This window comes from Larimichthys crocea, chromosome VI (genome assembly GCF_000972845.2).
Source record: "Larimichthys crocea isolate SSNF chromosome VI, L_crocea_2.0, whole genome shotgun sequence".
Taxonomy (NCBI): domain Eukaryota; kingdom Metazoa; phylum Chordata; class Actinopteri; family Sciaenidae; genus Larimichthys; species Larimichthys crocea.
The window spans coordinates 6,907,789-6,930,472 of NC_040016.1; the positions used below are offsets into that span (position 1 = coordinate 6,907,789).

The 22,684-nt window shown below is 38.6% G+C and overlaps 3 protein-coding genes across 7 annotated transcripts; all 3 read right to left on the bottom strand.

Annotated features, from left to right (window-relative positions):
• Window positions 1-582: 582 nt before the first annotated feature.
• Window positions 583-8,966, bottom strand: tnnt2b (troponin T type 2b (cardiac)). 5 transcript variants are annotated; one of them, XM_019272677.2, is made up of 14 exons: window positions 8,903-8,966; window positions 8,666-8,710; window positions 8,545-8,552; window positions 8,295-8,309; window positions 6,010-6,036; window positions 5,854-5,875; window positions 5,697-5,760; window positions 5,490-5,606; window positions 5,314-5,391; window positions 4,987-5,088; window positions 4,758-4,864; window positions 4,536-4,626; window positions 2,864-2,904; window positions 583-1,043 (listed from the first exon to the last, which is right to left on the bottom strand). In XM_019272677.2, the coding sequence occupies exons 2-14, from the start codon at window positions 8,692-8,694 to the stop codon at window positions 1,007-1,009; spliced, it is 738 nt and encodes a 245-aa protein (XP_019128222.1). In that variant the 5' UTR covers window positions 8,695-8,710; window positions 8,903-8,966; the 3' UTR covers window positions 583-1,006. The 5 variants fall into 5 exon arrangements, with proteins under 5 accessions (XP_019128222.1, XP_019128221.1, XP_019128220.1 ...); XM_019272676.2 differs by having other exon boundaries at window positions 8,295-8,312; XM_019272675.2 differs by having other exon boundaries at window positions 8,295-8,312; window positions 8,666-8,711; window positions 8,906-8,948.
• A 2,874-nt stretch (window positions 8,967-11,840) lies between these two features.
• tnni1b (troponin I type 1b (skeletal, slow)) lies at window positions 11,841-15,143 on the bottom strand. The gene is made up of 8 exons (XM_027279106.1): window positions 14,811-15,143; window positions 13,529-13,562; window positions 13,341-13,347; window positions 13,182-13,223; window positions 12,974-13,105; window positions 12,781-12,870; window positions 12,509-12,685; window positions 11,841-12,135 (listed from the first exon to the last, which is right to left on the bottom strand). The coding sequence occupies exons 2-8, from the start codon at window positions 13,540-13,542 to the stop codon at window positions 12,031-12,033; spliced, it is 567 nt and encodes a 188-aa protein (XP_027134907.1). The 5' UTR covers window positions 13,543-13,562; window positions 14,811-15,143; the 3' UTR covers window positions 11,841-12,030.
• Window positions 15,144-18,430: 3,287 nt separating this feature from the next.
• On the bottom strand, window positions 18,431-22,255 carry csrp1b (cysteine and glycine-rich protein 1b). The gene is made up of 6 exons (XM_010730121.3): window positions 22,134-22,255; window positions 21,125-21,234; window positions 20,547-20,715; window positions 20,211-20,340; window positions 20,000-20,093; window positions 18,431-19,102 (listed from the first exon to the last, which is right to left on the bottom strand). Exons 2-6 carry the CDS (start codon window positions 21,231-21,233, stop codon window positions 19,026-19,028), a joined length of 579 nt encoding a protein of 192 aa, XP_010728423.1. The 5' UTR covers window position 21,234; window positions 22,134-22,255; the 3' UTR covers window positions 18,431-19,025.
• Between the last annotated feature and the right edge of the window lie 429 nt (window positions 22,256-22,684).

Sequence of the window (22,684 nt, forward strand, 5' to 3'; positions counted from 1 at the left end):
TCACACCCCTCCAACTTTTGGCTGAAAAGTTTGAAATGCTCCTAGGCAAATGAGAAACACTTTAAATTCTGTTTACTCCACCCTTATAATTTATGTAATTACGCTAAAGAATTAGTCTGTACAGTCAGACTCTGCCGCTGTTGTTGCAGTCGGTGCATTATGTAGTCATTGACCTGAATTAAACTTTGGTCCGACACAGTTCAAACCACGTAATCCACCCAGCAGCCATGAGGGAATTCAGAGATCATGGATGATACTTAGATTTACGAGGCTTCTGGCACAGCTGATCTTTTTTCATAATCATTTTATTTTACACCGACAGATTTATGTGCTCATAAGTATTTATAAAAAACTGATCACACAGTTGGCACACATCAAGGCTGCCACGATATTTAACATACTGTAAAAAGCCATACAAAGAGTCAAAATCAACTGAAGTCCATCGGTGCCAATCATAATAACTGGTTCTGAGTTAACCAAACTCTTGTTTTGACAAACACAATTGTCTTATAAAAGGTGTGGCTTTTTATAATTACCATGCAGTGAGTAATCGTCTCAAAGCTCCCACAAGTGAAGACTTCAACTTAAAAGAAAGAGGACACTATTTCCGAGTTGTTAAAGTTTTTTTTTTTTAATTTGTTGGACAAAATTGTTTACACAACAACCAATTAATTAGTCTCAACAAATAACTCACTGTTATTACTCTAAAAATGACAGACATATAATTTCGGATAACATTAATCATGTGTTTACACACCTCAGATCAATTAAATGTCACAAACAAAAGCTGCCTGATCAGTCTGCAATCTGACTGTCTACATTCCTGCAGATATACTCAACATGCACTTTGTTTCACAGATAAAGCATATTTAAGAGAACGTATGATGTTTTTGGAATCGTCATTTGTTCTTTCATGTATTTAGAAAACATCATAATGCGGTTTATGTTACTCTTAACTTGAACGGGACTCAGATGGTGCCAGTATTCATCAGGTTGATGTAAGATGTTACTTCCTCAGGCCGCGCTTGGTTCTGCCCTTTGAGCTGAGAATAAAGTAAAAGACAACAGAGATCTGTCACATAAGCCAGCACACAACTTAACTAACCTGTCGTGCATTTGGAAATATGTGCAGCAAATACTTTATATATCTTTGCTTTGTTTCTTAAAATTTCAGGAATTTGATCTATTCTACTGATGCAAATAAGTCACTCTCTGAAGCTGCATTTGAAATTCTAATTGTTTTAGGGAAATTCTCCTCACAGACAAGGAATGTAAGTCACAGCTCATCATTGTATGAAACAACAAACAACCCTTCAGGTATTAACAGCTGGAATTTATATCTTTAACCTTTTTATTTAAAGCAGTGTATGCTCATAGTTCAGAATGTGGCCATTAGATGTTTTTTTGCACTTGCATGAAACAACTGTAGACCGGAATATATTTAAATAGACATCCTGAAACTTTCTTTTACAGTCTTAGCAGGTCAGTGTAAAGTCTGGTCTCAATGTAGTTCATCTCTCTACAGCAGCGAACCAAAATCTTGATCCCTTATCACTGGGCTCTTTGTTGTGACCCCTCATGACAGGGTGCATGTCAGTGAGTTGTGTTAAGTTCAAAGGGTGATTTTCAGATTTGTATTTAATGATTTTAGCAGCTTGAAGAGGTATAATTCTGCAGGATTTCAAATGGAAAACAATCAAAGATGGACACATTTTCTTTTAAACTTTAGTTTCTTCTTTTCTACCCAAATAATCTTCTTGTGAGTCCTCCCCGGGGTCCGACCCCCAGTTTGGGAAACAAAGCTCTACAGAAAGCTGCTGCTGGCTTCAGATACTGAAGCTATTGAAAGCTTTTCATAGCTGCCTGCCATTGGAAGGGGATTTGCTACTAAATAGTTTACTGCTATCTTTATCTACTGTTGCTACAGAGGTACCTGCCCTCTGTGGCTTCCCTATGAATACATAGATTCTGTATTTTAGGAGAGTCTCTGACAATATATTTGACTAAATATCACTGTCAGCTCTTCCCATTTCTGAAAATGAATAGTAGCTATTTTACTAGAAAATAAAAAAAAATGTATATATAAATTGAGGCTCTATTTGTTTTGAAGTGACCAGTGACCAATCACAGTACTGCTGTGAGATATTTTTCAGAAAAAAAAACACTATCAGCCTGTTAAAGTTTTGTTTAGAGCCTGAGCAATCATTGCAGCACAGCCTAAATAAGATCAGGAGAAGAGATCCACATGATTTGGATGGCACCAGGGGATGGTCACTGTGTTATTGAGAGCTACATTAACACAGATGATATCACATAGCAGTTATGAGATCTCTCAGCTGCTGTATCTCCATGACAATCCATTTCTCCTTCGAGACTGAGTGCATGTATGTTGTTCAAATACCTCAGCCTGCCCTTTGTTAAAACACCTCTCGTGTGCTAGCCCTTTTTTGTTTTCATACCCCTGTTTGGCTAAGAAACTTTAGTCTACTGTCAGACAGCTGGCACACACAGCTGTTATTGACCCCGCTTTGAACAAATGGAGATCAGTGCAGTGTGAGTAGCTGAGGGGAAGTTGAAATAGGAGGAGGTGGAAACACAAGGAGGTCAGAGCGGATTTGAGTCTGGGTCTGTCTTACTTTCTATTTTTTTTGTAGGTGCCTGCTGTATGATTTTATCTTTCTACCTGTCTTGATGAAAGGTTTACTCTATTGTCCAAAAACACAACAATGTGTTATCCATTAGGTGTCAGATTATTATGAAAAGAGTAGCTATATAAAGAAGTGATATGATGTCACACTTAAGACAATTCACTGCAGAACTACTTATTAAAATCATAATATATACATCCATAAAATAGACTTACATTTTCTGATGATCACTGACCCGGTTTCTCAGCACAGTGACCTGTGGAAAATAATGTGTTTAACCTCCACCGCTTTGTTTCACTCCATTCAATGTAATGCACAAAAAGTATATTACATTTATTAATTAAAAAAAGTAATTCACAATCAAGCACAAGTCTATTATTCGTTCTTTGTACATTTTCTTGAAATGAAAAATATTTGTACAACCCAATTATTACAGTTTGATCGCAACTACTGAAATACATGTGATACATGTGATCCTCATCCTCTGAACTAAAAATATACAACGATTGTTATCTTTTCAGTGAACATTTGGTCAAAGCTGAATCAGTTTGATGTAATTGAGGGCCCGTGCCACTGTGAAAGACTCCTGAGGATGTAATGGACTGGTTGCACAGCAGACATTTCGACGTGTCATAGCAAGAAGCTCACAATTAATGATTGCTGCATTCACAGAAAAGAGGTTCCACTGTTGTGCATGTTGGTTTCATTGATAGTATGGCTGGTTCATTGTCACTGTTACTGGGACTGAGCCATTGTTAAATCCACCTGTGTTTTTCCAGCAACCAGTCCAGTGAGAACTGCTGGCACCTATTCGTTCTGAAAGAGCAACGGTCAGCGGGGAACCTTCGGCACTCAACCAACCATTGGTGTAACTTTCACTCTGTAAGTCAGTGACAGACTTTCACATCTGCGCCATGATATGGTGTAACTGTCCAATTAGGGTGGGGATAAATGTTGATTGTGATTGGATGCTAACTTTGTGCATTGAGCTCCTCTTTGGATGAAAACAAAATTAGAGCCCCCTTTCTGTCTCAGCTGGCAACATCGAGGAACTGTTGTTCTTGCTAGTACAGAAAGCTTTTGACTTCCAGAAGAGGGGAAAGTTTTCAGGCTCGAGGCAAGGGGGACCCAGTGAGGAATGCTGGAGGAGAACCAGAGCCCGAGCCATGAGTGTGAGCACCAGTGGGCTCTGCTAGCTAGCTGCACGGCTAACTTAGCTAACGGCAGCTACGGTTAGCAGCAGTGAGTGTTGCTAAAGATAAAGCCAGAGGACATCAGAAGGAAAAAAAAAAAAACATTTTCTCCATAAATTATGATTGAGTTTTACCAAAATCTTACTAAAACCTAATTCTTGTGTCATTTGTGTCCTGATAAACAGTAACTTCATTTCAAATTTAGAGCCCCATATCGCCACTTTCACCAAAATCAGTGAATACAATTGTAGAGTTGTGCTTTTGTGAAGTGAAGATGCTAGCTGCACAGCTAACAGAGGTGCCACCAAAACCAAAACAATGAAACAAATGTAACACTACCTAAATCCCACAGTTAATTCATGGTGGATGGGATTAAACTCGACAGTTAAAGTACTCAAACCACACCCTGTTCTGCAGGCAGCAGTTAATGCTGTATGTGGGGGAGTTACTGGCCTCTGCTTTGGTAGGGCATTGATATTATTTCTTCCGCTCCTCAATTTTTTTTCAACTTCTTCTGCCTTGTCATCTATTTCTGACACAATAGATCTTTGGCTGAGCTCCACTTGCGCTATCTCAGAAATCTTTCCGTCATGGTCCGCTTCTATTCTGGCTTGTATCCTAGAATCTGTTTGTTCAAAGGACACATATGATTGATCATTAAGACAACTCTACAAAGAGTTATACCATGTCTTACCTCATACTTCTGCTTTGCGTGTCTATATTGAAGTTCAAATTTCTCTGCCTCCAGCTGGCGCACCCAGTCCCACAGTTCGCTAGCTTTTTCTCTGTAACGGTAGGAGGGAATGAAAGCATTTAATCATGCTCATTTGATTAATAATGTCGACTGGTTAATTATTTTATCCAAAACTGATCATGGAAAGTATTTTGTATGTATTGACTGTGTTTTTATTTATACCTGAGTTTGTCCTCTCTCATTTGATCAATGTTTAACTCTTTGCGTCGTTCATTTAGGATCTTCTTCTTCTTTTCTCTTTCCGTTTGTCTTTTTGGACCACTCTGTGTCTGATGATCAGAAAAAGGACACTTGTGGTGATGTGCTTGTACAGGATGTCATGAGCCTTTTTTTTATTTATCAGTCTATGACATTTAAAAAACCCCACAAAAAACCCAAAGAAAATCATGACCTTGTATCCAGTGAAACTCAAGTTGGACAGAATCATCTTCTTCCTGGCATCATCATCTGCTTTCTTCTTTGCCTCTTCATCTTCTTTTCTTGCTTTCTCCTCCTGGTGGCAAAAAAAGAATAGTACCTTCCTTTCTTCATTCATCTACAATATTCTGTTATGTATTGTCAGCATTTTGGTTTAATCTTTTGCAAATAAAAATTACGAGGAAGGACAAGCAAACAGCCATATTCTAAAAAAAAGTTTTGTAGCTGATAGTTTCCAAGAAACCTCGCAGGGTTTAGGAAGCTGGTCTGTCTCACAGTTATGATCTGTAAATGTACGTACAGCTACTTTAGCCAGTCGTTCCCTCTCTTTCTCTGCCCTGATCTTCATCTGCTCTGCTCTCTCTGACCTGCGTTGCTCCTGAGTTGGAAAGGAAAGAACAGAAACTCAAAATGTCAAAAGACAACACATAAAGAATTTGGCATATATTGCAGCAGAAGAATGAGATATGATCCTACAATGCGATCTGTGAGGCTAATAAGCTCTTCTTCCTCCTTTTTACGCTTCTCAAAGTGAGCCTCAATCAGAGCATGAAGCTCCGTCAGATCCTTTTCCATTCGCTTTCGGTGAATGTCCTGAAATTATAGAGAGAAGTGAAATGTCAGCTAAAATGTTAATGCACTGTCTGCCAGTTTTCAGGTGTAACTTTAATCAGATTAACTCACATCAAAGTCCACTTTTTCTCCCTCTGGGATTTTGGGAGGTGCCAAGCTGGGTAAAAAACCAGGCCTGAGGAGGATAGAATTAAAAATCTCGTTATCTTAGTATGTCTCTCACACAAGATTGTGTTTCAGGTTAGATATTTTAAAACTCTGTTCTTACTTTAACTTGCGCTTTGAGTCTTCTGTGTATCAATAAAAACAAAAAAGCAAAGTAAAAAATCTTAGTATATGAAGTAATCAAGTATATGAAGTGACACACAGAACAAAGTTTGTCACAAACAGAGCCTCTGTAGTTATTTAAATAAACTGCCCATACCTCCTTCATTTTCCTCTGCAGCATTCGCTGAAAGATGAGAGAGTAAGTCAACATTGAGTCATGTAAAAAAAGGTGCATGATGACAGACTTACAGGGGACTCTCCTTTGGTTGTATAAAAGTATTTAAGTTTGATTTATGTCATTATTATTGTCCAATATCTTGGTGTTGACAGAGATCAAGTTTTACTACTGCAGTAACTGTAATACTTTGAATCTCTCTTACATGTATGAGTCCTTGGATAGTGTGTGTGTGTGTGTATGTTTTGGATAAAATATGTGTTTTGCTTTTACACTAATATAAAAATGTGATTGTGTTAAATTAACATAAAGAATTTTGTTTGTTTGTTGTAATGCAAATAAATGAAGTGACATTGTTGATTGACTGTGACACACATTGCCCTCTGGTTGTTCTGTAATTTAAAGGCAGTGAATAGCTGTCAACAACGTTAGAGTCTAATGACCTCAGACACTAAACAGGTGACACAGGCAACATGACTGACCAGCTCCTGTCCGTGCTGATGGACTGGAGCCAGGGAAGTATGCGTTTATGTGTGTGTGTGTGTGTTTATACATTAAAGGCTGTCAGAGTAATAAATAACATGAGACACAGAGAAAAGCAACTATGTACACAATATGTTTGTCCTGCTGCTACTAAGTGCTTAGAGTCTGCAATATTTGACTCATCATCATCACCTTTACATATCATGTATCTACATGATTTCAGATTCCTATTTAATTTGACATTTCCATTTTTAAACCACATAAAATTTCAACAATAACTTAAATTTCTGCAGGTATACAGGTTCATTATGATATTAGAGATACAGTAGTGCCACATCATAGTATCACAACTTTGTTGTTGTCCAGTCAGAACAGGCATTTTTTCAGAAGAACTGACTCATTAGGTGTAAATATTAAACATTAAGCAAAAAATAAATCATAAACACACCACTGCATTATCTGAAAAATGCATCGTCATGAAGCTGATATTTCAGTTCATGACGTTTTTGGAGAAAGATTGTACTTGGACAGCGACAACAAAATATCCTGCCTGTGGTTAAACTCCATGATTGCCAACAGGGTGTTAAGTCATGTTTACTTATTGCTATCATGCAAACAGATATTAGCATAAGCGGTACTACCTTCCTCATCCTCCTCATCCTCCTCTACTACCTCCTTCACCTCCTCCTCTGCTACCTCTTCCTCCTCCTCCTCCTCCTCCTCCTCCTCTTCTGCTACCTCTTCCACCCCCTCCTCCTCCTCTTCTGTGCAAAGCAAGCATGTAGAGTTAACAAGCAAACAATGTGACAATCTCACACAGCATTTAGATCAACATGTTTTTGCCGTTTACATGCATTTTTGACAGTGCCTTCAAAACTAAGACAAAAAAAACATTTTTGCATTTTCTTACTTGTTCATTTGTTTCGTATAGTCTACAACCTGTCATTTCATTTGAATCTTTAATATGGGCTGTTTGATCCACTGATTTCCTAAATATATATTAAAAAATGAAAGTGTACCAATTCCACTAGTTACAATTAGCTCCACTATTTACAAAGAGCTTAAAGTGCCGTGTTTTTTGTTCCCAACATTGCTTTTCACATTTGGCCTCTGTGGGAAAAGTGACATCAAGCCTTTAGTCCCGTTGGCCAGAGAGTGTAACTCAACCTCTTTCCCCTGCAAAGAAGGTAAGCCAACCTGCTTTTAGAAGCCCTCTAACAGGCATAAAAATGAAAGTGGGCATTGTGCTTGTGCTGCTATCTTCCCTAAGGTACTCTTTTGAGAACATAAGCTGGCCTACATTGCTCCCTAACAGAGACTGTACTCCATGTAGAGGGAGACAGGTGCCTCTCTGTACAGTGGCCCACATGGACAGCCTCACAAAAGGGGACAGAAATAGAGGTACGACCCTTTATCTCTCTGATGGCGACCCATTGCACTATTTCAATTGAAAGGATAGATCCCCTGGGATGTTCATACTAGGTGAACTATCTCCAGCCTCAGACAGACAGGGCTGCCTGAGAGGACAAATCCTGCAGAGGAGCTCAAGGACAGCAGATGCCTCTACGGTGGCACCATCATGCCAAAAATACAGTGTGGTGTGTGGTGAAGCCAGCAGCTTAGCAGATGCAGTGTGTTAAGTGCCTAACAAAGTTTAAATGCAAGGCTCAAGTGTGTAAAGCAGGTAACAAAGTGGCAGCGGAAACATAAGTGGCCTCTTATGGTCGATGCATTTAGAAGCAATACATTGTTTTCATAGATATTGTTTGTATTAAAGTACATACCAACAATATCCTCATCTTCTTCACAGAGAACACACAGAGAGGGGTAAAGAGCAGAGGTCAGCTATACAAGAGTCTGGACATGAATGCATTTCTGATGTGTCTATGCATGCAACATATTCACAATATTCATGCACTGTCTTGTAAAGCAGCTGCCGAGCATCCAGCCAGTCAGACAAAGCAGCCAAACATCAATTACAAACTGTGAAGACACATGTCGCCCATATGTGTGTGAGCTGACAAACAGACTTACGCTGTCCCCTGAAAGAAGAAGAAAAAACACACACACACACCAAAGATATTTTGTCAAATTGGTTTCACCTTTGTTGGCATCATATTGTTATCATCACCCTCCTGCCTATAGATTTACTCACTCATATGTGGCTTCTTCTGTGTCTGACATGTTTAGGATGCAGCACCTGCACAAGTAAGTCCAGTTGAGAGGAGGGTAGTGAGTGATAATGCATCAACGACTGCCTGACTGATCTAATAATGCCAAGTTTAGCCCACATGCCTGACAAATGTATCCACTGAGAGATTATAGAATAAAAAAAAATAGACAAAAACTCAATTTAATGTCAGAAACATACAAAAAGAGCACACAGACTTACCAAAAGAGTGCGATGTGCAGTTCAGACTGGGCTCAATGGAGAATTGTATACTGTGCCCTTCTCTTTTGGCCATAAGCTTTTAAACCCAGTGATGGATCACATGGCGGCAAGCTGCCCAAATCTACAATGGGTGGGCACATACCTGCAAACAGATGGCAGATGGCATTAACTAGAAGGGGAAAACATGCATTCTCCATGGACATTGTCTATTTTTACACGGCAAAACCTAGACTTATACAGAACGGGATTATCACTCTCAGTATCTCAGGCCCGGTAGACATGTCGAAGGTTAGAAATAATCCTTGTAAAGCTACACCTGCGTGCACACAAATACACAAAGAGACGGCTTAAGCTCACGTTATTTACTGTCATTGTGATTCTGCTGCTGATCGACGCCATGTTCGTCATGTTTGACTTTTCAGGTTTATATAACAGCAACAAGTTATTACTAAACTGGAAGTGCAATCAAATCATTGAGCATTATTCCCATAGCGGGTTGCCAAGTGAATGAGTAAACTAAAAACTCCCTTTACCAGTACCAATTTCTCCCTTCAGTACATGCAGTACATGCAATAACGTGTTATCAACAGCACCCTTTATGACCATGCCAAGTCTTTTGATACTCCCAATGTTTTCTTTTATTATTGTATCTGACCACACCATTGGGATTATGACTCATCAGACGTTGAAGTTAACCCCTTCACCTCAAATCTGGATGTGCTTACACGTGCAGCTTTCTTTGGCAAGTGCAAGTCTCAAGTCTGTCGAGACAAGTCGAAGTCAAGTCACAAATCATTTCAGATCATATCAGTTGTCAAAGAAGCCTCAAGTTCTTCAGGTCTGATTTATTATTATTACATTAATGGAAAAAATTCCTTTTGTTTCCTTTTTTCTGTTCTTATTTATACACATCGGGTTAACTATGGTTTAATTTTCACTGTGATATGTTTGAAAGAGAGTGATCAATAACGTTTTGAGAAGATACACTTTATCTATCAAGAATAAATCACAATCATTTCACGAGAAGAGGTAAAAATATTTTGTTCCAACTTTATGGGCTAGTGTATTTGACCCTCGACCAGCTCATTATAACATCAAAGTGAAGCTACAATAATATTAAAATGTTGCATTTTTATATCATTTTTAAAATATTTAACATTTTAACATTTAAAAATATTTAAAAAAGATATACTGTATAAGCAACAATTAAGCATACACATGATGTAATACTCAACTTTTTCTTGCAGGACACCATGTGTGAGCACCTAAATAGAGAATGAAACCTTTTCTGTGTCACTTCTGTGTGGATTTGATTTTTGAGTTGTGTTTCTTGGTTAAAGCCTGAGGTGTTTGAAGAGAAGCAGTCAGCTGGCATGTTAACATGTTTGTAATTTGTATTATGGAATCTGGAAGAGCTCATAACTCAGATAAAATAATTTCTTTTTTTAGTTCTATCAGTCAACATTTTGGCACCTTTTTTTGAGTAATCATCTGGTTGACATATCTTTATGATACAGAACAGATGATTTAAATCAGTGAGCTCAGAGAACAATGGCATGATGTCCACAGAAGTCATTCATAGGCAGGAAAGACCTACATCTTTACATGTGGTGATGGTTTTCGCTCCTTTAATAACAACTCAGTGAAATAATCTTGTGTTTGAATGTTTAGACTTCATTAATATCCATATCCAGGTGTGACGAAATCTTGAAGGCATCGACAGGAAGTCAGAAAATCACAACAGTGAACTCTAAATACTTGAGTTTGATTGAATAAACTTTCTCTCTCTGCTTGTATTGCTGCAAACCCCACCCATCTGGCACCTGAGTCAACTAAAAAAACAATACAAAGCTTTCAGGCCTCCTACTGTTTAATCATGACATGGCACCAGCTCTCTTATGATATCTATCTTAAACTCAGCAAGTCCCAGTATTTTTAGGATTGATTAAAAATGTGTCATTTTCAGTAAACAGTGTGTTCAGTTAGTGACTTTGATTCATGTTTTCATCTTCCAGACTGAAACTTGAAAAACTGGAAAATTTCTGTAATTTTCCTCAGTGAACTGTGAGCTGATGCTGCCACCTCGTGGAAGAAAATAAGGCTGGTGGAGCTGCACCCAAAGCATCTGTTTGCACCGTTGGCCATCTTTATTTTTTTTATATCTTCATCCAAGATATAGATCAGAGCTGGAACAATTATTAATTCAGCTCTGATAATAATAATTATATATACATAATAAATATTATTTTTTATTATTAATGACATTTTGATAATAGCAGGGGAAAAAAGGATTAAACAGTTTTTAATGATTACAGGTGTAAGATTTTTGATATTTGGACTAATAATAATAATAATAATAATAATAATAATAATAATAATAACAAACTAGGATCGTGTTAATGACGGATGACATACTCCACTTGTTGTAGGATATATCAAACCCTTGTGGGTTGAAGCGGGCTCTCTTGTTGCCCTGCCCACTGATCATTTAGCGTTTAATTCATGATGAAACTTTCCAACAGTCCAGTCGTGTTGTTTCAGGACAGATTTGGATTTGTGGAGCTGATCATCTACCTTATTTGTATTGGTAGTAATAGTGAATTAATCTTTCAGTTTTTCCATGCATTCATGTCAAGCTGTAAGTAACTGTGACTTATAGCCTCAGTTGTTGCTGATCTTGTCTTGTAGTACGTAGTGAATACTACTTCTTGCATGGTATTCCACTGATTGCAGCCTTTGAGTCATCCGACTTGGATGACTGTGTCTTTAAAAACAGCTGTGTTTCTGCATCTTCACTTAAAATGTGTGCGTGACAAGCAGTCCACAAAGCACATGCACAAAACAATACCCTAAAGAACAGCTGATTGATGGGTGGGTGTGTGTGTGAGAGTGCAAGGCTTTCCTCCTTTTGGCAAAATAGACACAAAAAAAGTCCCTCTCAGCATGCTGTGTTTATTTCAGTAATAATGAAACAAAACACATAGAAAATGTGGGTGTCATAGGAAACATGTACTGAATATAAAATACAAATGTGAAGCACTGGAGAGTTTATGTATGTTTTGTGCTGTTAAGTAATTGTGTATTTGACATAAAATGAAAGCCAGCTGTTTTTCTTGAATAACATCTGTTTACTGGTTGGGGCCCTTTGCTGCGTCAAACATCTTCTTGCGGCCCTCCATTCCTGACATGGCTTCCACATTCTTCCTCCAATCACTCACCTCCACCGTCTTCTCCTGCACAGAAAGAACCAAAGAGTTGTACTTATTCAAAGTCTTTCCATGTCTAAAATGTACATGTGTAACCCTAAAATGATCCCATCTCTTCAGACTGAGCTGCTGTATTACACAGAGACAGGGCTGTATCTTGCTAAACATAATCTGATCTATTGACCCTCATGCCTGTGGTTTTTCACTTTTTGTTTTGGCTGGCTCAGAAAGCTGATTAATCAGTTTCACACTTTGGCAGTCACCCTTGATACCGACATCAGCCAAAGTCTTAAAATGACAATATAAATTATCACCGCCAAACAACTCTGCCACATCTTTCTGGGAATAAATTTTGTCATTGTCTTCTGTCCAAAAACACTCTCTTGACTTCAGAACTCACCTTTTCTGTGTCCTCTTTCTTGACTGATTTAAGATTAGCCCGCAGATCCAAAGAGACTTTGTGTTTGGAGCCCAGCAGTGAGCGCAGGATGGCATCAGCAGAGACTCTGACCCTCCTCAGGTTGGGTCTTTTAAACTTTCCTCGCAGGTCCAGGACCTTGATGTTGAGGTCTTTGATCTGTGGAGAAAGTAAATGTTTCAACACACTGTGCTTGCTCAACAGATCACGTCAATGCTGATCATTGTTACACTCCTTAACTAGGGTTCAGTTACCTCTCTGGTGTTGTGCAAGACTTTGGCTTCAATATCGTACCGCTCCTCGTCCACCATGTCTATTTTGGTGTGCAGCTCTTCACACAGTGCCTACAAAGAAAATAAGAGAAATTGAATATTAATTTTCTCATCCTCTTTCTCATCAATATGAGATATTTAGCAACATTATTTCAGTAAAAGAGATAAATGATACCTTAAGCTCTGCTAAAGACATGCCACTGGTCTGTATAGGAGGAGATTTTTCTTCCAGATACCTTTTCTTCTCTTCCTCCTTTTCTTCCATCTCCTGTTCCAGCTCCTCTTTGGCCCTGGCGACCATCAAGCTCTGAAATAAACACAAAATAGATGTGCTGATAATAATTGTCTGATTCTGACTGAAGATACAATCTGTGAGGACTCACCTTCAGCATGAGCTTGCGCGAGGCTGAGATCTTAGATTTCCTCTGCGAAAAGAATTTTTTTTTTTTTAATTAACGCTGATACTTTTTGTACCCTAATGATAATCTTAATATGTGCACCTGTTAAATTATTAGATGTCTTGGTGGTTTGTATAATCTTACCTCCGGCCTGTAGATAGAAAATACAGAAAGGACATAGAAATGTAGTGTTAGCATGTGGTTGCAGATAACAAAAACTTGTTATTATGTTATATTTCATTTTGTGTTTCTATAGATAAATCCCATCTGTTGTATGAAACTGATCCTCTAATTTGGAAATGGAAACAATAACAGAAACACAATACACTTACGCTTTCTCAGGCATCTTGGCTATTTCAGCTCCCCCTGGAAGACAAAAATAAAACCTTTTTCCTCTGAAGTGCTCAACCGTGGGGACCACTTGGGTCTTAACTATGGTTTCCCTTGTTCAACAGTGTAGTGTTACAAGAATGGAAAGATACAGTGCGTATATATAGAGATATTCAGCTTTTACAGACATACAGTGTTGATTGGGGCTACACTACTTTTATAATTCTTTAGCAATGATTTGTGAATTCTTATTAAAGTACTAAAGGATGTGACGTTTCACACCAACAACCTTTTTTTATGTTTTGTTTATCGGGCATTGTTTTGTCATACTTTTGGAAAGGTCTGCTGGCCAAAATCATCCAGTCACCTCTCAGCGCTGATAGCACACTCATGTGCTAAAAAGCTAAGTGATGGCAGACAAGGAGAAGCATTCAAGGCCCCCAACAAGGCAGCTATTCCAAATAGATAACATTTCCTGGTTTCACTCCCACTTCTCCGCTGGATAAAGACACAAATATAGACAGGGACGCCAGTTCTTAGAACAGGACCAACTGAAGCCTTTATGAATACCCAGCGGATCTTACCAGGAAATTGTCTCATTGATAAATAATACAAAGAGGAAAAAGGATGAAAATAATGTGCATGTTCTTTGGGTGATTTCTACATTGACAGTATATATATATAGTATATATATATACACACAAGACAAAGAAAACCAACATATAATCCCAATTAAAATAGCTGCAGTTAGGAAATATCTGGAAGTTAGTTTGATAATGATTCATTGATTATTGCAATGTGGGCAGTAGTTTTTATTATTCACAATATTTATCAATACTGCAGTATAAAACTACATACACTTTAATAAAATAGTTTCTACATATTGCCAATTCATTGCCAAAAGTTACTCGGGATCATGCAATATGATTTTCATTTAAACTTTTTAATTTGCAATTGGAGCTGAAATGTTGATTTATCAATTAGTTAATGGACAGAAATTCCATTGATAGCTATTATGTTAATTGATTAATAGTAAGTACATTTTTAAGCAAAGATAACAAAGCTGGTTTTAATAAGGTTTGATAAGGCATCACCATGGGCTCTGGGAACTTGTGAAGGCCATTTTTTGCTATTTAATGATATTCTGTAGACCCAATGATCAATCGAGAAAATGATTAGTTAGTTAGCTGCAGCCCTAAACGACGTTTTTGTAAGACTTTGATTGAAAAGTAAAGCTCTGTTCTCAAATCAAACCAGCACTATCTTAAAGATTCACGCACTTACCTCTCTGTGTTGATGCTGTGGATGCAGACAGACACAAAGTGATGGAGAGGAGAACGTACCAGAAAATGTATCCCCTGCTCCCCTATTGTCCCTCCTCTCGGTCACAAGGAGACTTAAATAGAAACACACACACATGCACACACACACACATACACACTCCATGAGTGGGGTTGGTTTCAGGATAACAGTGATTGTGATGCTTGTGTTGTGTTGACAGGTCACTGCTCTCTGCTGCTGTATAATAATGTGTGTGAACTTTTCAATGTGCCAGGACCAGATAAAGAGCATCCTAGCTGACTTTCACTTCATCCAGCTGTTACTCAGTTTTTTACATGGGTAAACTAGCTCTCTGCTTTTGTACACCAGCTTTGTTCATCCTCACAGACCAATACTTTGTGTACAAAAAGCTAAAGTTGAACTTACTTACTTTTTCCCATCCTGAAACAAGCATTAAGCAGCCATATCCAAATTGTTTGTTTTCTTGTTACTGAGGATGATTTTCAGAGATTTTCTTTGGCTACTGAGTCTGATGTTGGAGACGTGCCCTGTTCCCTCTGAGACTGCAGGGCCCCTTTGGTCTGATTAGGATAATAGTTGCAGACAATGCTAAGCTGTGGTTTTAAGCCAGGAATGCAGTTTCCAGTATACATTTAGCTAAGGCCTACCCACTAAACATAGACAAATTACAGCAACATGTGATGCTGCCACTCTTTGATACTGGGACACGGCCTGCATATGTGTTGGGGTTTGTGTGACCTGTGTGTGTGCAAAATGTAAACACAGATGACTGTGAACATACAGTTAGCTCGTGGAGGACAATAAGACCTTAAATCACTTGTGTCTGGTTTGTGTTTGTGTTAGAGATTTAATTGTCTTCAGCTTGTACATTGATGGCACAAAGTTAGAAGTCCGGTTTGAAAGTCGGTCACGTATTTAGCAACACTTCTCAGTGACACAGCAGCTTTGATCTCAAAGAGCTGTGCTGTGTCTCCAAAAACAGTGAACCGATTGACCGGCCGCAGTCTCAGTGTTTATGGCCAATTTGTGTCATGTAACCACAATCATTAAAGCCATTAGAGATACATATTTTCACACTTTCACCACTGCTTTCAGTAAAAACTTTAATGCTAAATGGACTGTCCTTTCAGTATATAGCATCTTTCTAGTCTTTCATTCACTCAAAGCACTTTTACACTACATATCTCATTCACCCATTCACACACATTCATTCACTGATGGCATTGGCTGCCATGCAAGGTGCCAACTGCTCATCAGTTTTAGTAACTAACCATTCATATGCATTCACACTTTTTAAGCAATTTGGGGTTCAGTATCTTGCCCAAGGACACGTCGACATGCAGAAGCCATCGAACCGCCGATTATCTGATTAGTGGACCACCCACTCTACCTCCTGAGCCAGCCACCCAAACTTTCTCGTCTTGAACACTTACTGAGTTTGGCTCGCAGCTAGTGGCGGCAGAACAGCTTCAGTGCTCCATTGCATAATGTTCTTCAAGTCTCTGAACTCTGCTGGATTTGGTGTTTTGATGATGGGGGCAGAGAGTCCAATCAAACATGTCGGTCTAAAATCTTGATGTTGAACTGAGTTGACATCTTGTGACTGTGAAGGCCATATGATTCACATCATTTTCATATTCTGTGACCTCTTCAATGAAAGCATCTGCACTGTTGTGTTCTTCCACACATTAATTCATGTTTTCCCTTTAATTTGTAGCCCGTCCGCATATATTCAGTAAATGTCAGTATTATTAAAAACAGCATTTTAATACCGCTGCATTTTAAACTGTCCACATGCTTTGCATTTGAGGGAACATGTGTGGCTGCTGTATTGTCTCTCTCTTACAGTGGAGCAGGAGCCAGCTCAATGGGATAACTGGCAAGCTGTCAGCCTCTTGAGACCACAGTGAGTGTGACCTGCTGGGCCACCAACGCTGCTATTTATTACATTTTCATATTTATAGTCAGTGTGCATTATTCAAACTCGCATCAAGGATGGGACCCTACATCACTAGCACTGAATCAGCTTTTATAGTGAAATAGATCTATGGATGTATAGCCTAGAGATGATTGCATTTGCACTGTGCTCTTATTTTTTTTTCTTTTTTATTTGTCAGGTTAGATTTGTTAAAATTCGCAGAACTGTTCTTTCGCTCTTGCTGAGTCAGAACTTTAAAGTCCCTGATGCTGATTTGATTTATGACAGCAGAGATCCAGGCTGTTGGCTTATGGCAGCTGATTATAATTCCACAGTATATATGGCAGCAGGCTTAACAAAGTGCTGTGTGTTTGCGGGACTGTCTCTAGGAAACTTAACACGGACTCATATACAAATGCCAGTGGATTCTATAGCAGTTTACCGTACAGTAGTTTGCTGTAAAATATATTGTTTAACAGGATAATGACTAAAAACATTCACAGCTGCTGTAACATGCATGAATTTCTCATATATAATTGCGAAACAACAGCAATATTTTGCTCATTCTTTTATTTTGAATGTTTATGTAAAGTCTGATATGAAAGGGAAATGACTATTACCTACTGTGTGAAGCTTCCAGTTCTCACACATGCAGTTTACAATAATAACAGGCTGTTTTGCCATTAAAACTTGAACATATTTAAAACACATTTCCAGCCAGTCACCGTCAATTTGTGCATGCTGTAATGAATGCTATCACTAGCAGATGCTGTTAGCTATGGCTACAATGCGAAGGCTAATTAAGCTATAACTTAATTAAACTGAAAGTGTGAACTTCCCCAAATTCAACACGGCAGAGCCTCTAATGTTAAGTTGATATTTATAGTAGGTAGAAAGCTAGCAGCTCATGTTGGAGCAGTTAGGGCACTTTTCAGTCCAAATATGCGCATGCATACCACTTCCACATGTGGAGATATCCAAAACTTGTGGTGTCTGGCAACAGTTGCCAAGCTATGATTGGGCTGTTTGGGGTTTAGCAAACAGATAATTGATTTTATATAACAGGACACAAACAAACACATTTGAAAATAATGCAATTAGTATAGTATATATAATCATAGTGGATTATTCACAGTAAATAAAACACTTTCTTTGGAAATGACTGAATCGTTTCACCTGATGGAGTCACTGTCAGACAGATCAGGTCTCCATACTGCCTCCTGGTGGGTGAGAAACTGAAGAGAAAACTACTGTATATATGCGCATGGTATCCAGCAGAACATCTAGAGGAAACTTCATGAAACGTAAAAAAAGCACATTTCTGTTTCACTTGATTATTAAGAATCTAAACACGTGAAAGCTCTGAAGCAGTTCCCAGTGTAACACTTCAATCTTTGTGTGAATTTCAGACTTAGTGTTGCTGTTGATGTGACTCACGTGTTGAAGTCTGTGCCAAAACAAACAGCAGGCCCCACCACCACCACTACTACAGCTGCCTGGTACTCTGGTCATTGTGCCTTCTCGGTGCAGGCAGAGACAGGGCGAGCACTGAAACTCTGTTGTTCTCAACAGCTGGCTGTTTGATGATGATAACAAGGATCAACAAGCGCTCTCAAAACCTTCACATGATTTCACCAGACCAGAAGCACAAAAGGAAGAAGACAATAGTGGAAGAAATGCCAGATTTAGCATCTTTTTTTTTTCTTTTTTTTTTGCCTGATATTTATTTTGTGTCTCTGCAATAATGCATGTCTTAAGACAGTATGTACATCACTTGACATGTAAGGCGGAGAAGAAGACGGTAACTGAAGCATGATGTGAGGCAGTTTTTTCAAAGCTGTCAGTCTTCAGATCCTATTTTGTTCTCACCCAGACACCAACTCATGGAGATATTAATCAAATTTGACATTTGTGTCTCTTAGTATTCTAACAGCAGAGTTTAATTTGCTTTCTTTTTTTCTTCTGTGAATGAAGCCAGCTTGGCTCCAGTTGGTTTAAACACACGCATGTGCACATCCGACTTAGAGTTAGAATTCAGTGTGTTTTATAAATGTTTAGCATATCTTGTTTTCTTAAAGCGTCAAACCGCAACATCATAAATCAGATTCAAATGCAGCACATAGAGCAAAATCTACTTGGTGAAAGCTGTGTTGTGTGCTTCAATCGTTCCTATTTGCCTTTAGCTGGAGTGGAGTAGGCTAGATATTGACTGAAGGATCCTGGAAGCGATGTTATCAGAGCGCAGATGTCAGTCCCAGACTGAGCCGATGCTTCGGGCTTTACTGGGAATGAGCCAGAGCTCCTGCACCCTGACCAAAGCCAAATCCCTTGGGACCAAAGTTCTTTGCATAGCAACCTGTGAATGACAATACAGAAACTGAGAAACACTGCATAACACACTAGTTTGACTAGTGGTTTGTTTAACCTTAGTTTGAAGAGCCACATTCTCAGAACTACTGAGGATTTTAGTTATCAGCTAGCTTTTTTAAACTAGTTACTGTAAATGACAAATGAAGTCTTGTTCGAATATGATTAGGAATATATTAAATGGCAAAAGATCAGAGGGGCTACTGACCCACTGGGTCTCTGCCTGAAGTAATTTAGAAGATGATCTGCAGGTTGAGATTCAGGTCTTACTAGTTGAGGTTAACTCAACCACTGACATCTAAAGTACTCTTTGTTGTATATTTGTACTGCAGGTTCTTTAATGTATGGATTCATTCATGATTCCCCCATTTGCATTTGTTTGTTTTGATGTAAGAACGGTAACACATTTATTGATTTGTAGATTTCCCTCAGTTAATCAATAAAATAGACCAACAAATACAATTTTCTGAAGCCCAAATTGACATATTTGACTTGCTTTCGTTTGTCTGACCAACAGTCCAAAACCCCTGAGATAAGACAAAGAAAATACTCAATCCTTACATTTAAGAAGAGCTAAGGGAATTGTCGATTTAGGATTGAGACTGTTAATTGTTAATTGACTGAACTGTTATTGTCATTATCAATTACAATTATCAATTGGTTGTTTGGTTCATTATCCAGTTTGATCCTCAAATCTTTTGTTTTGTCGACAACTCAAATGTATTCAGTCTACTGTCAAAGAGACTAAAAGTATTTTTAATTTTTCCAAGCCAATTAATGATTTATCAATATTAGTTTATTAGTTGACCACTAATCAATTAATCAACTAATCTAAAGTATTGATTTTCTGTCATCAAGCATCATTTAAGCCCTCGCTGACACACACCTTTACAGAAGACCTCTCCGTCTCTATCAGCGACGGTCGTGGACTCGAGTCCTTTGCCACACTTAGCACAACGAAAGCAGCCTTTATGCCAGGACTGATGAGAGAGCACAGAGATGGATCAAGAACAAACATATACAGACAACCAACACATTTATTATTAATTTGCAGCAAAACTCGTAAACTGAGATAAGTATGCATCGATTGTTCTTACATTGCCTCCTCCGATAACCTTCTCCGCTGCGTACACTGTTTTCCCACATCGAGGACACACATCTGATCCTCCTGCTTTCTGGGCAAACTTTGAGGCGTTTGGGTTATTTGTAGGGCGATGAGGGCCTTGTCTGTCAAGAAAAAAACAAAGCTTTATAGAAGACAGTAAGGCCAACTTAGGGAGGAAACAGACGATGTCTCTGAGACTGAATACAGATATGTGAATCCTTTTTAATGTTTCATCCCTTAGCACATGGAGAAGTAGTTTTGTTCTAAAATGTACCTAAAGTATACAGTATAGCTTGATGGTGTTCATAAAAGTGTTGTTCTTGCTCACACTTCAGGCTTGATTCCAAGTCCTTCTCCTGTGTCCATACTCAGAGTACCAGCTCCACCTCCAAAGCCATAGCCTTTTGGTCCATATTTCTTCCCATAGCATGATTTGCAGTAGATCTCATCCACATGAACGGCCACTGTTGTGCTATCCAAGTTCTTCTTACAGACCACTTACAACAACAAAAAAGGGGGGAAAAAACTCAATACAAATTAACTTTTTTGTCTGTAGCTCACAAATATCTTTACAGAAACTAGAGGAAGTAAACTCTCAAAAGCAGCTCTTATCAGTTCTGTGTGACGTTTCAAAAAAGGAAAAACTATGTGCCTGAATGATTCAGATAAATAGTTGTCTGTGCTGGAGGAGGAGTAAGTGTACCTTCCTCTGCCATATAAGGAAGACTTTGTCACATGTTTCCCCCTGAGTCCAAATAAGGACTGAGATGTCTGAGCAAAAACCTGCATATACTCACTTTCCTACTCTGATGCCAAATACTCTGCATTCCAGCCTGGCATGCATGATTTCACAGTTGGGAGTCTGGAGACGAATGAAGCAGATTACCTGAGAACTTTAATACTTACTGCACAGAAAACAGGATTTATGCCAGCTCTTCCCTTCACACTGCACTTCCTCAGCGAAGTAGACAGTTTTCTGGCAGCAGCCGCATTTGTTTCCTCCTCCGAAAGGCATTCTGTAAGCATGCAGGAGAGCCTGTTGTGTACATTTTTCATTCACTGTATATATAACATCTCTCTTCTGGAGTACTGAGCAGTTTTAGTCAGCAGACAGAGACCATCTGCAACACTTACGACTAGATGCAATAATACCTATAAAAGGAGAGGTACCAGACATTGCTCTTTCTTTCCCTCTCCTTGTTTCAGTGTGTAGGTATGAGTGGATATCTGAACAACTGTTCATTCCTCATTTGTAAAATGCAAATTGTCTGCTGGCGATGACCTCACACAGATAAAATGACATCATGGACACCACACCAATGTCATTTCTGAGCAATAAAAATGAAATGTCTTTTTATGGTGACGACTTTATGCAATGTTGTCATCCAGAGAGAATGTCAGCCGCCCTGGATAAACAGGAAATTCCCCTTATTTAATTTTGTTATTGCACATTAGTAGTCATGACCTCAGAGGACCCGACAAGCTACAATGATCTGATTGAGGTTACTCAATCGATCTTTTAGAAAATAACAAATTAAAACAATATTTGGGGTTAGTTTCAGCATAATATCCAAGCTTGTTTCTGTTGTTTTTACAGTGGCAGTGTTTCTTATCTACCTTTCCTGTTGATGCTCAGGAAACACGTTGGAAACAAAAACACATTCTATCAAGACAATAACAGGAAATTTCCAACTTTAAAGTTAGCACTCTTAAATGCATGCAGACTACTTCATAGCTATTTGTTTCAAAATATCTTTGGAAATTGTGAGAAAATTCACATTTCACATTTCATATTTTATTCTTAATTTGACCTCAGTGAAAGTGTTTTATGCTTTCTAGTACATTTACTTTTAAATTAATTCCAATCCAGTTAAGTCTTGAGCTAATTAACTTCTTACAACTTAAACAAACCTACCTGAGCTGATGTGAAAAGCTGATCCTCTCTGTGGTATTAAGAGACGACTGGGTTGAGAGGAGACACTGGTCTGATGGAGGGAAGCAGAGGGAGGTGTGAGTTTACACCAGGCTGAGCTGAGGGAGGAGTTGGGACACAGACACAAAACAAGGGAGAGACAAGTTGGGATGAAAAGGAGGAGAAAGTGAGAGAAGATTATGATGGATGGGAAAAGTGGGAGACTATAAGAGATAGATATCCATCATCTCTCATGTGTTATTAACTGCCCCACTTGGTGAAATCAGAAGATTTCTTTCCAGATAACAGTCGAGTGTTCACATGTTGTTAACATCAATAGATGGATGGTAACTTCTTCTATCTATTATGGAGCCCACATTGTTGAGGTCTGTGATACATTGTATTTCTGCATATTTGCGATCCCACATGGAAATAAGTGGTAACCATTTTGAGTTTTGAGGATTCCCATACCAATAATTGTTTGAACTCTCAGCTTAGTCTCAGCAGCTGTGAAATAGTAGGTTACTGCAGTTCAGTTTTGTAACTGTAAAGGT

Coding starts and splice junctions, on each gene's coding strand:
- tnni1b (XM_027279106.1), bottom strand. Junction 13,106..13,181: donor CGCGCAAGCTCATGCTGAAG/GTGAGTCCTCAC, acceptor TGTTTATTTCAG/AGCTTGATGGTCGCCAGGGC. Junction 12,871..12,973: donor TGTCTTTAGCAGAGCTTAAG/GTATCATTTATC, acceptor TTTTCTTTGTAG/GCACTGTGTGAAGAGCTGCA.
- tnnt2b (XM_019272676.2), bottom strand. CDS start 8,694: ATGTCAGACACAGAAGAAGCCACATATGA. Junction 5,761..5,853: donor GACTCAAAGCGCAAGTTAAA/GTAAGAACAGAG, acceptor TATCCTCCTCAG/GCCTGGTTTTTTACCCAGCT. Junction 2,905..4,535: donor ACGCAAAGCAGAAGTATGAG/GTAAGACATGGT, acceptor TATTTTCCACAG/GTCACTGTGCTGAGAAACCG.
- csrp1b (XM_010730121.3), bottom strand. CDS start 21,233: ATGCCTTTCGGAGGAGGAAACAAATGCGGCTGCTGCCAGAAAACTGTC. Junction 20,094..20,210: donor AGGTTATCGGAGGAGGCAAT/GTAAGAACAATC, acceptor CTCTCTCATCAG/TCCTGGCATAAAGGCTGCTT. Junction 19,103..19,999: donor CGGAGAGGTCTTCTGTAAAG/GTGTGTGTCAGC, acceptor TGTCATTCACAG/GTTGCTATGCAAAGAACTTT.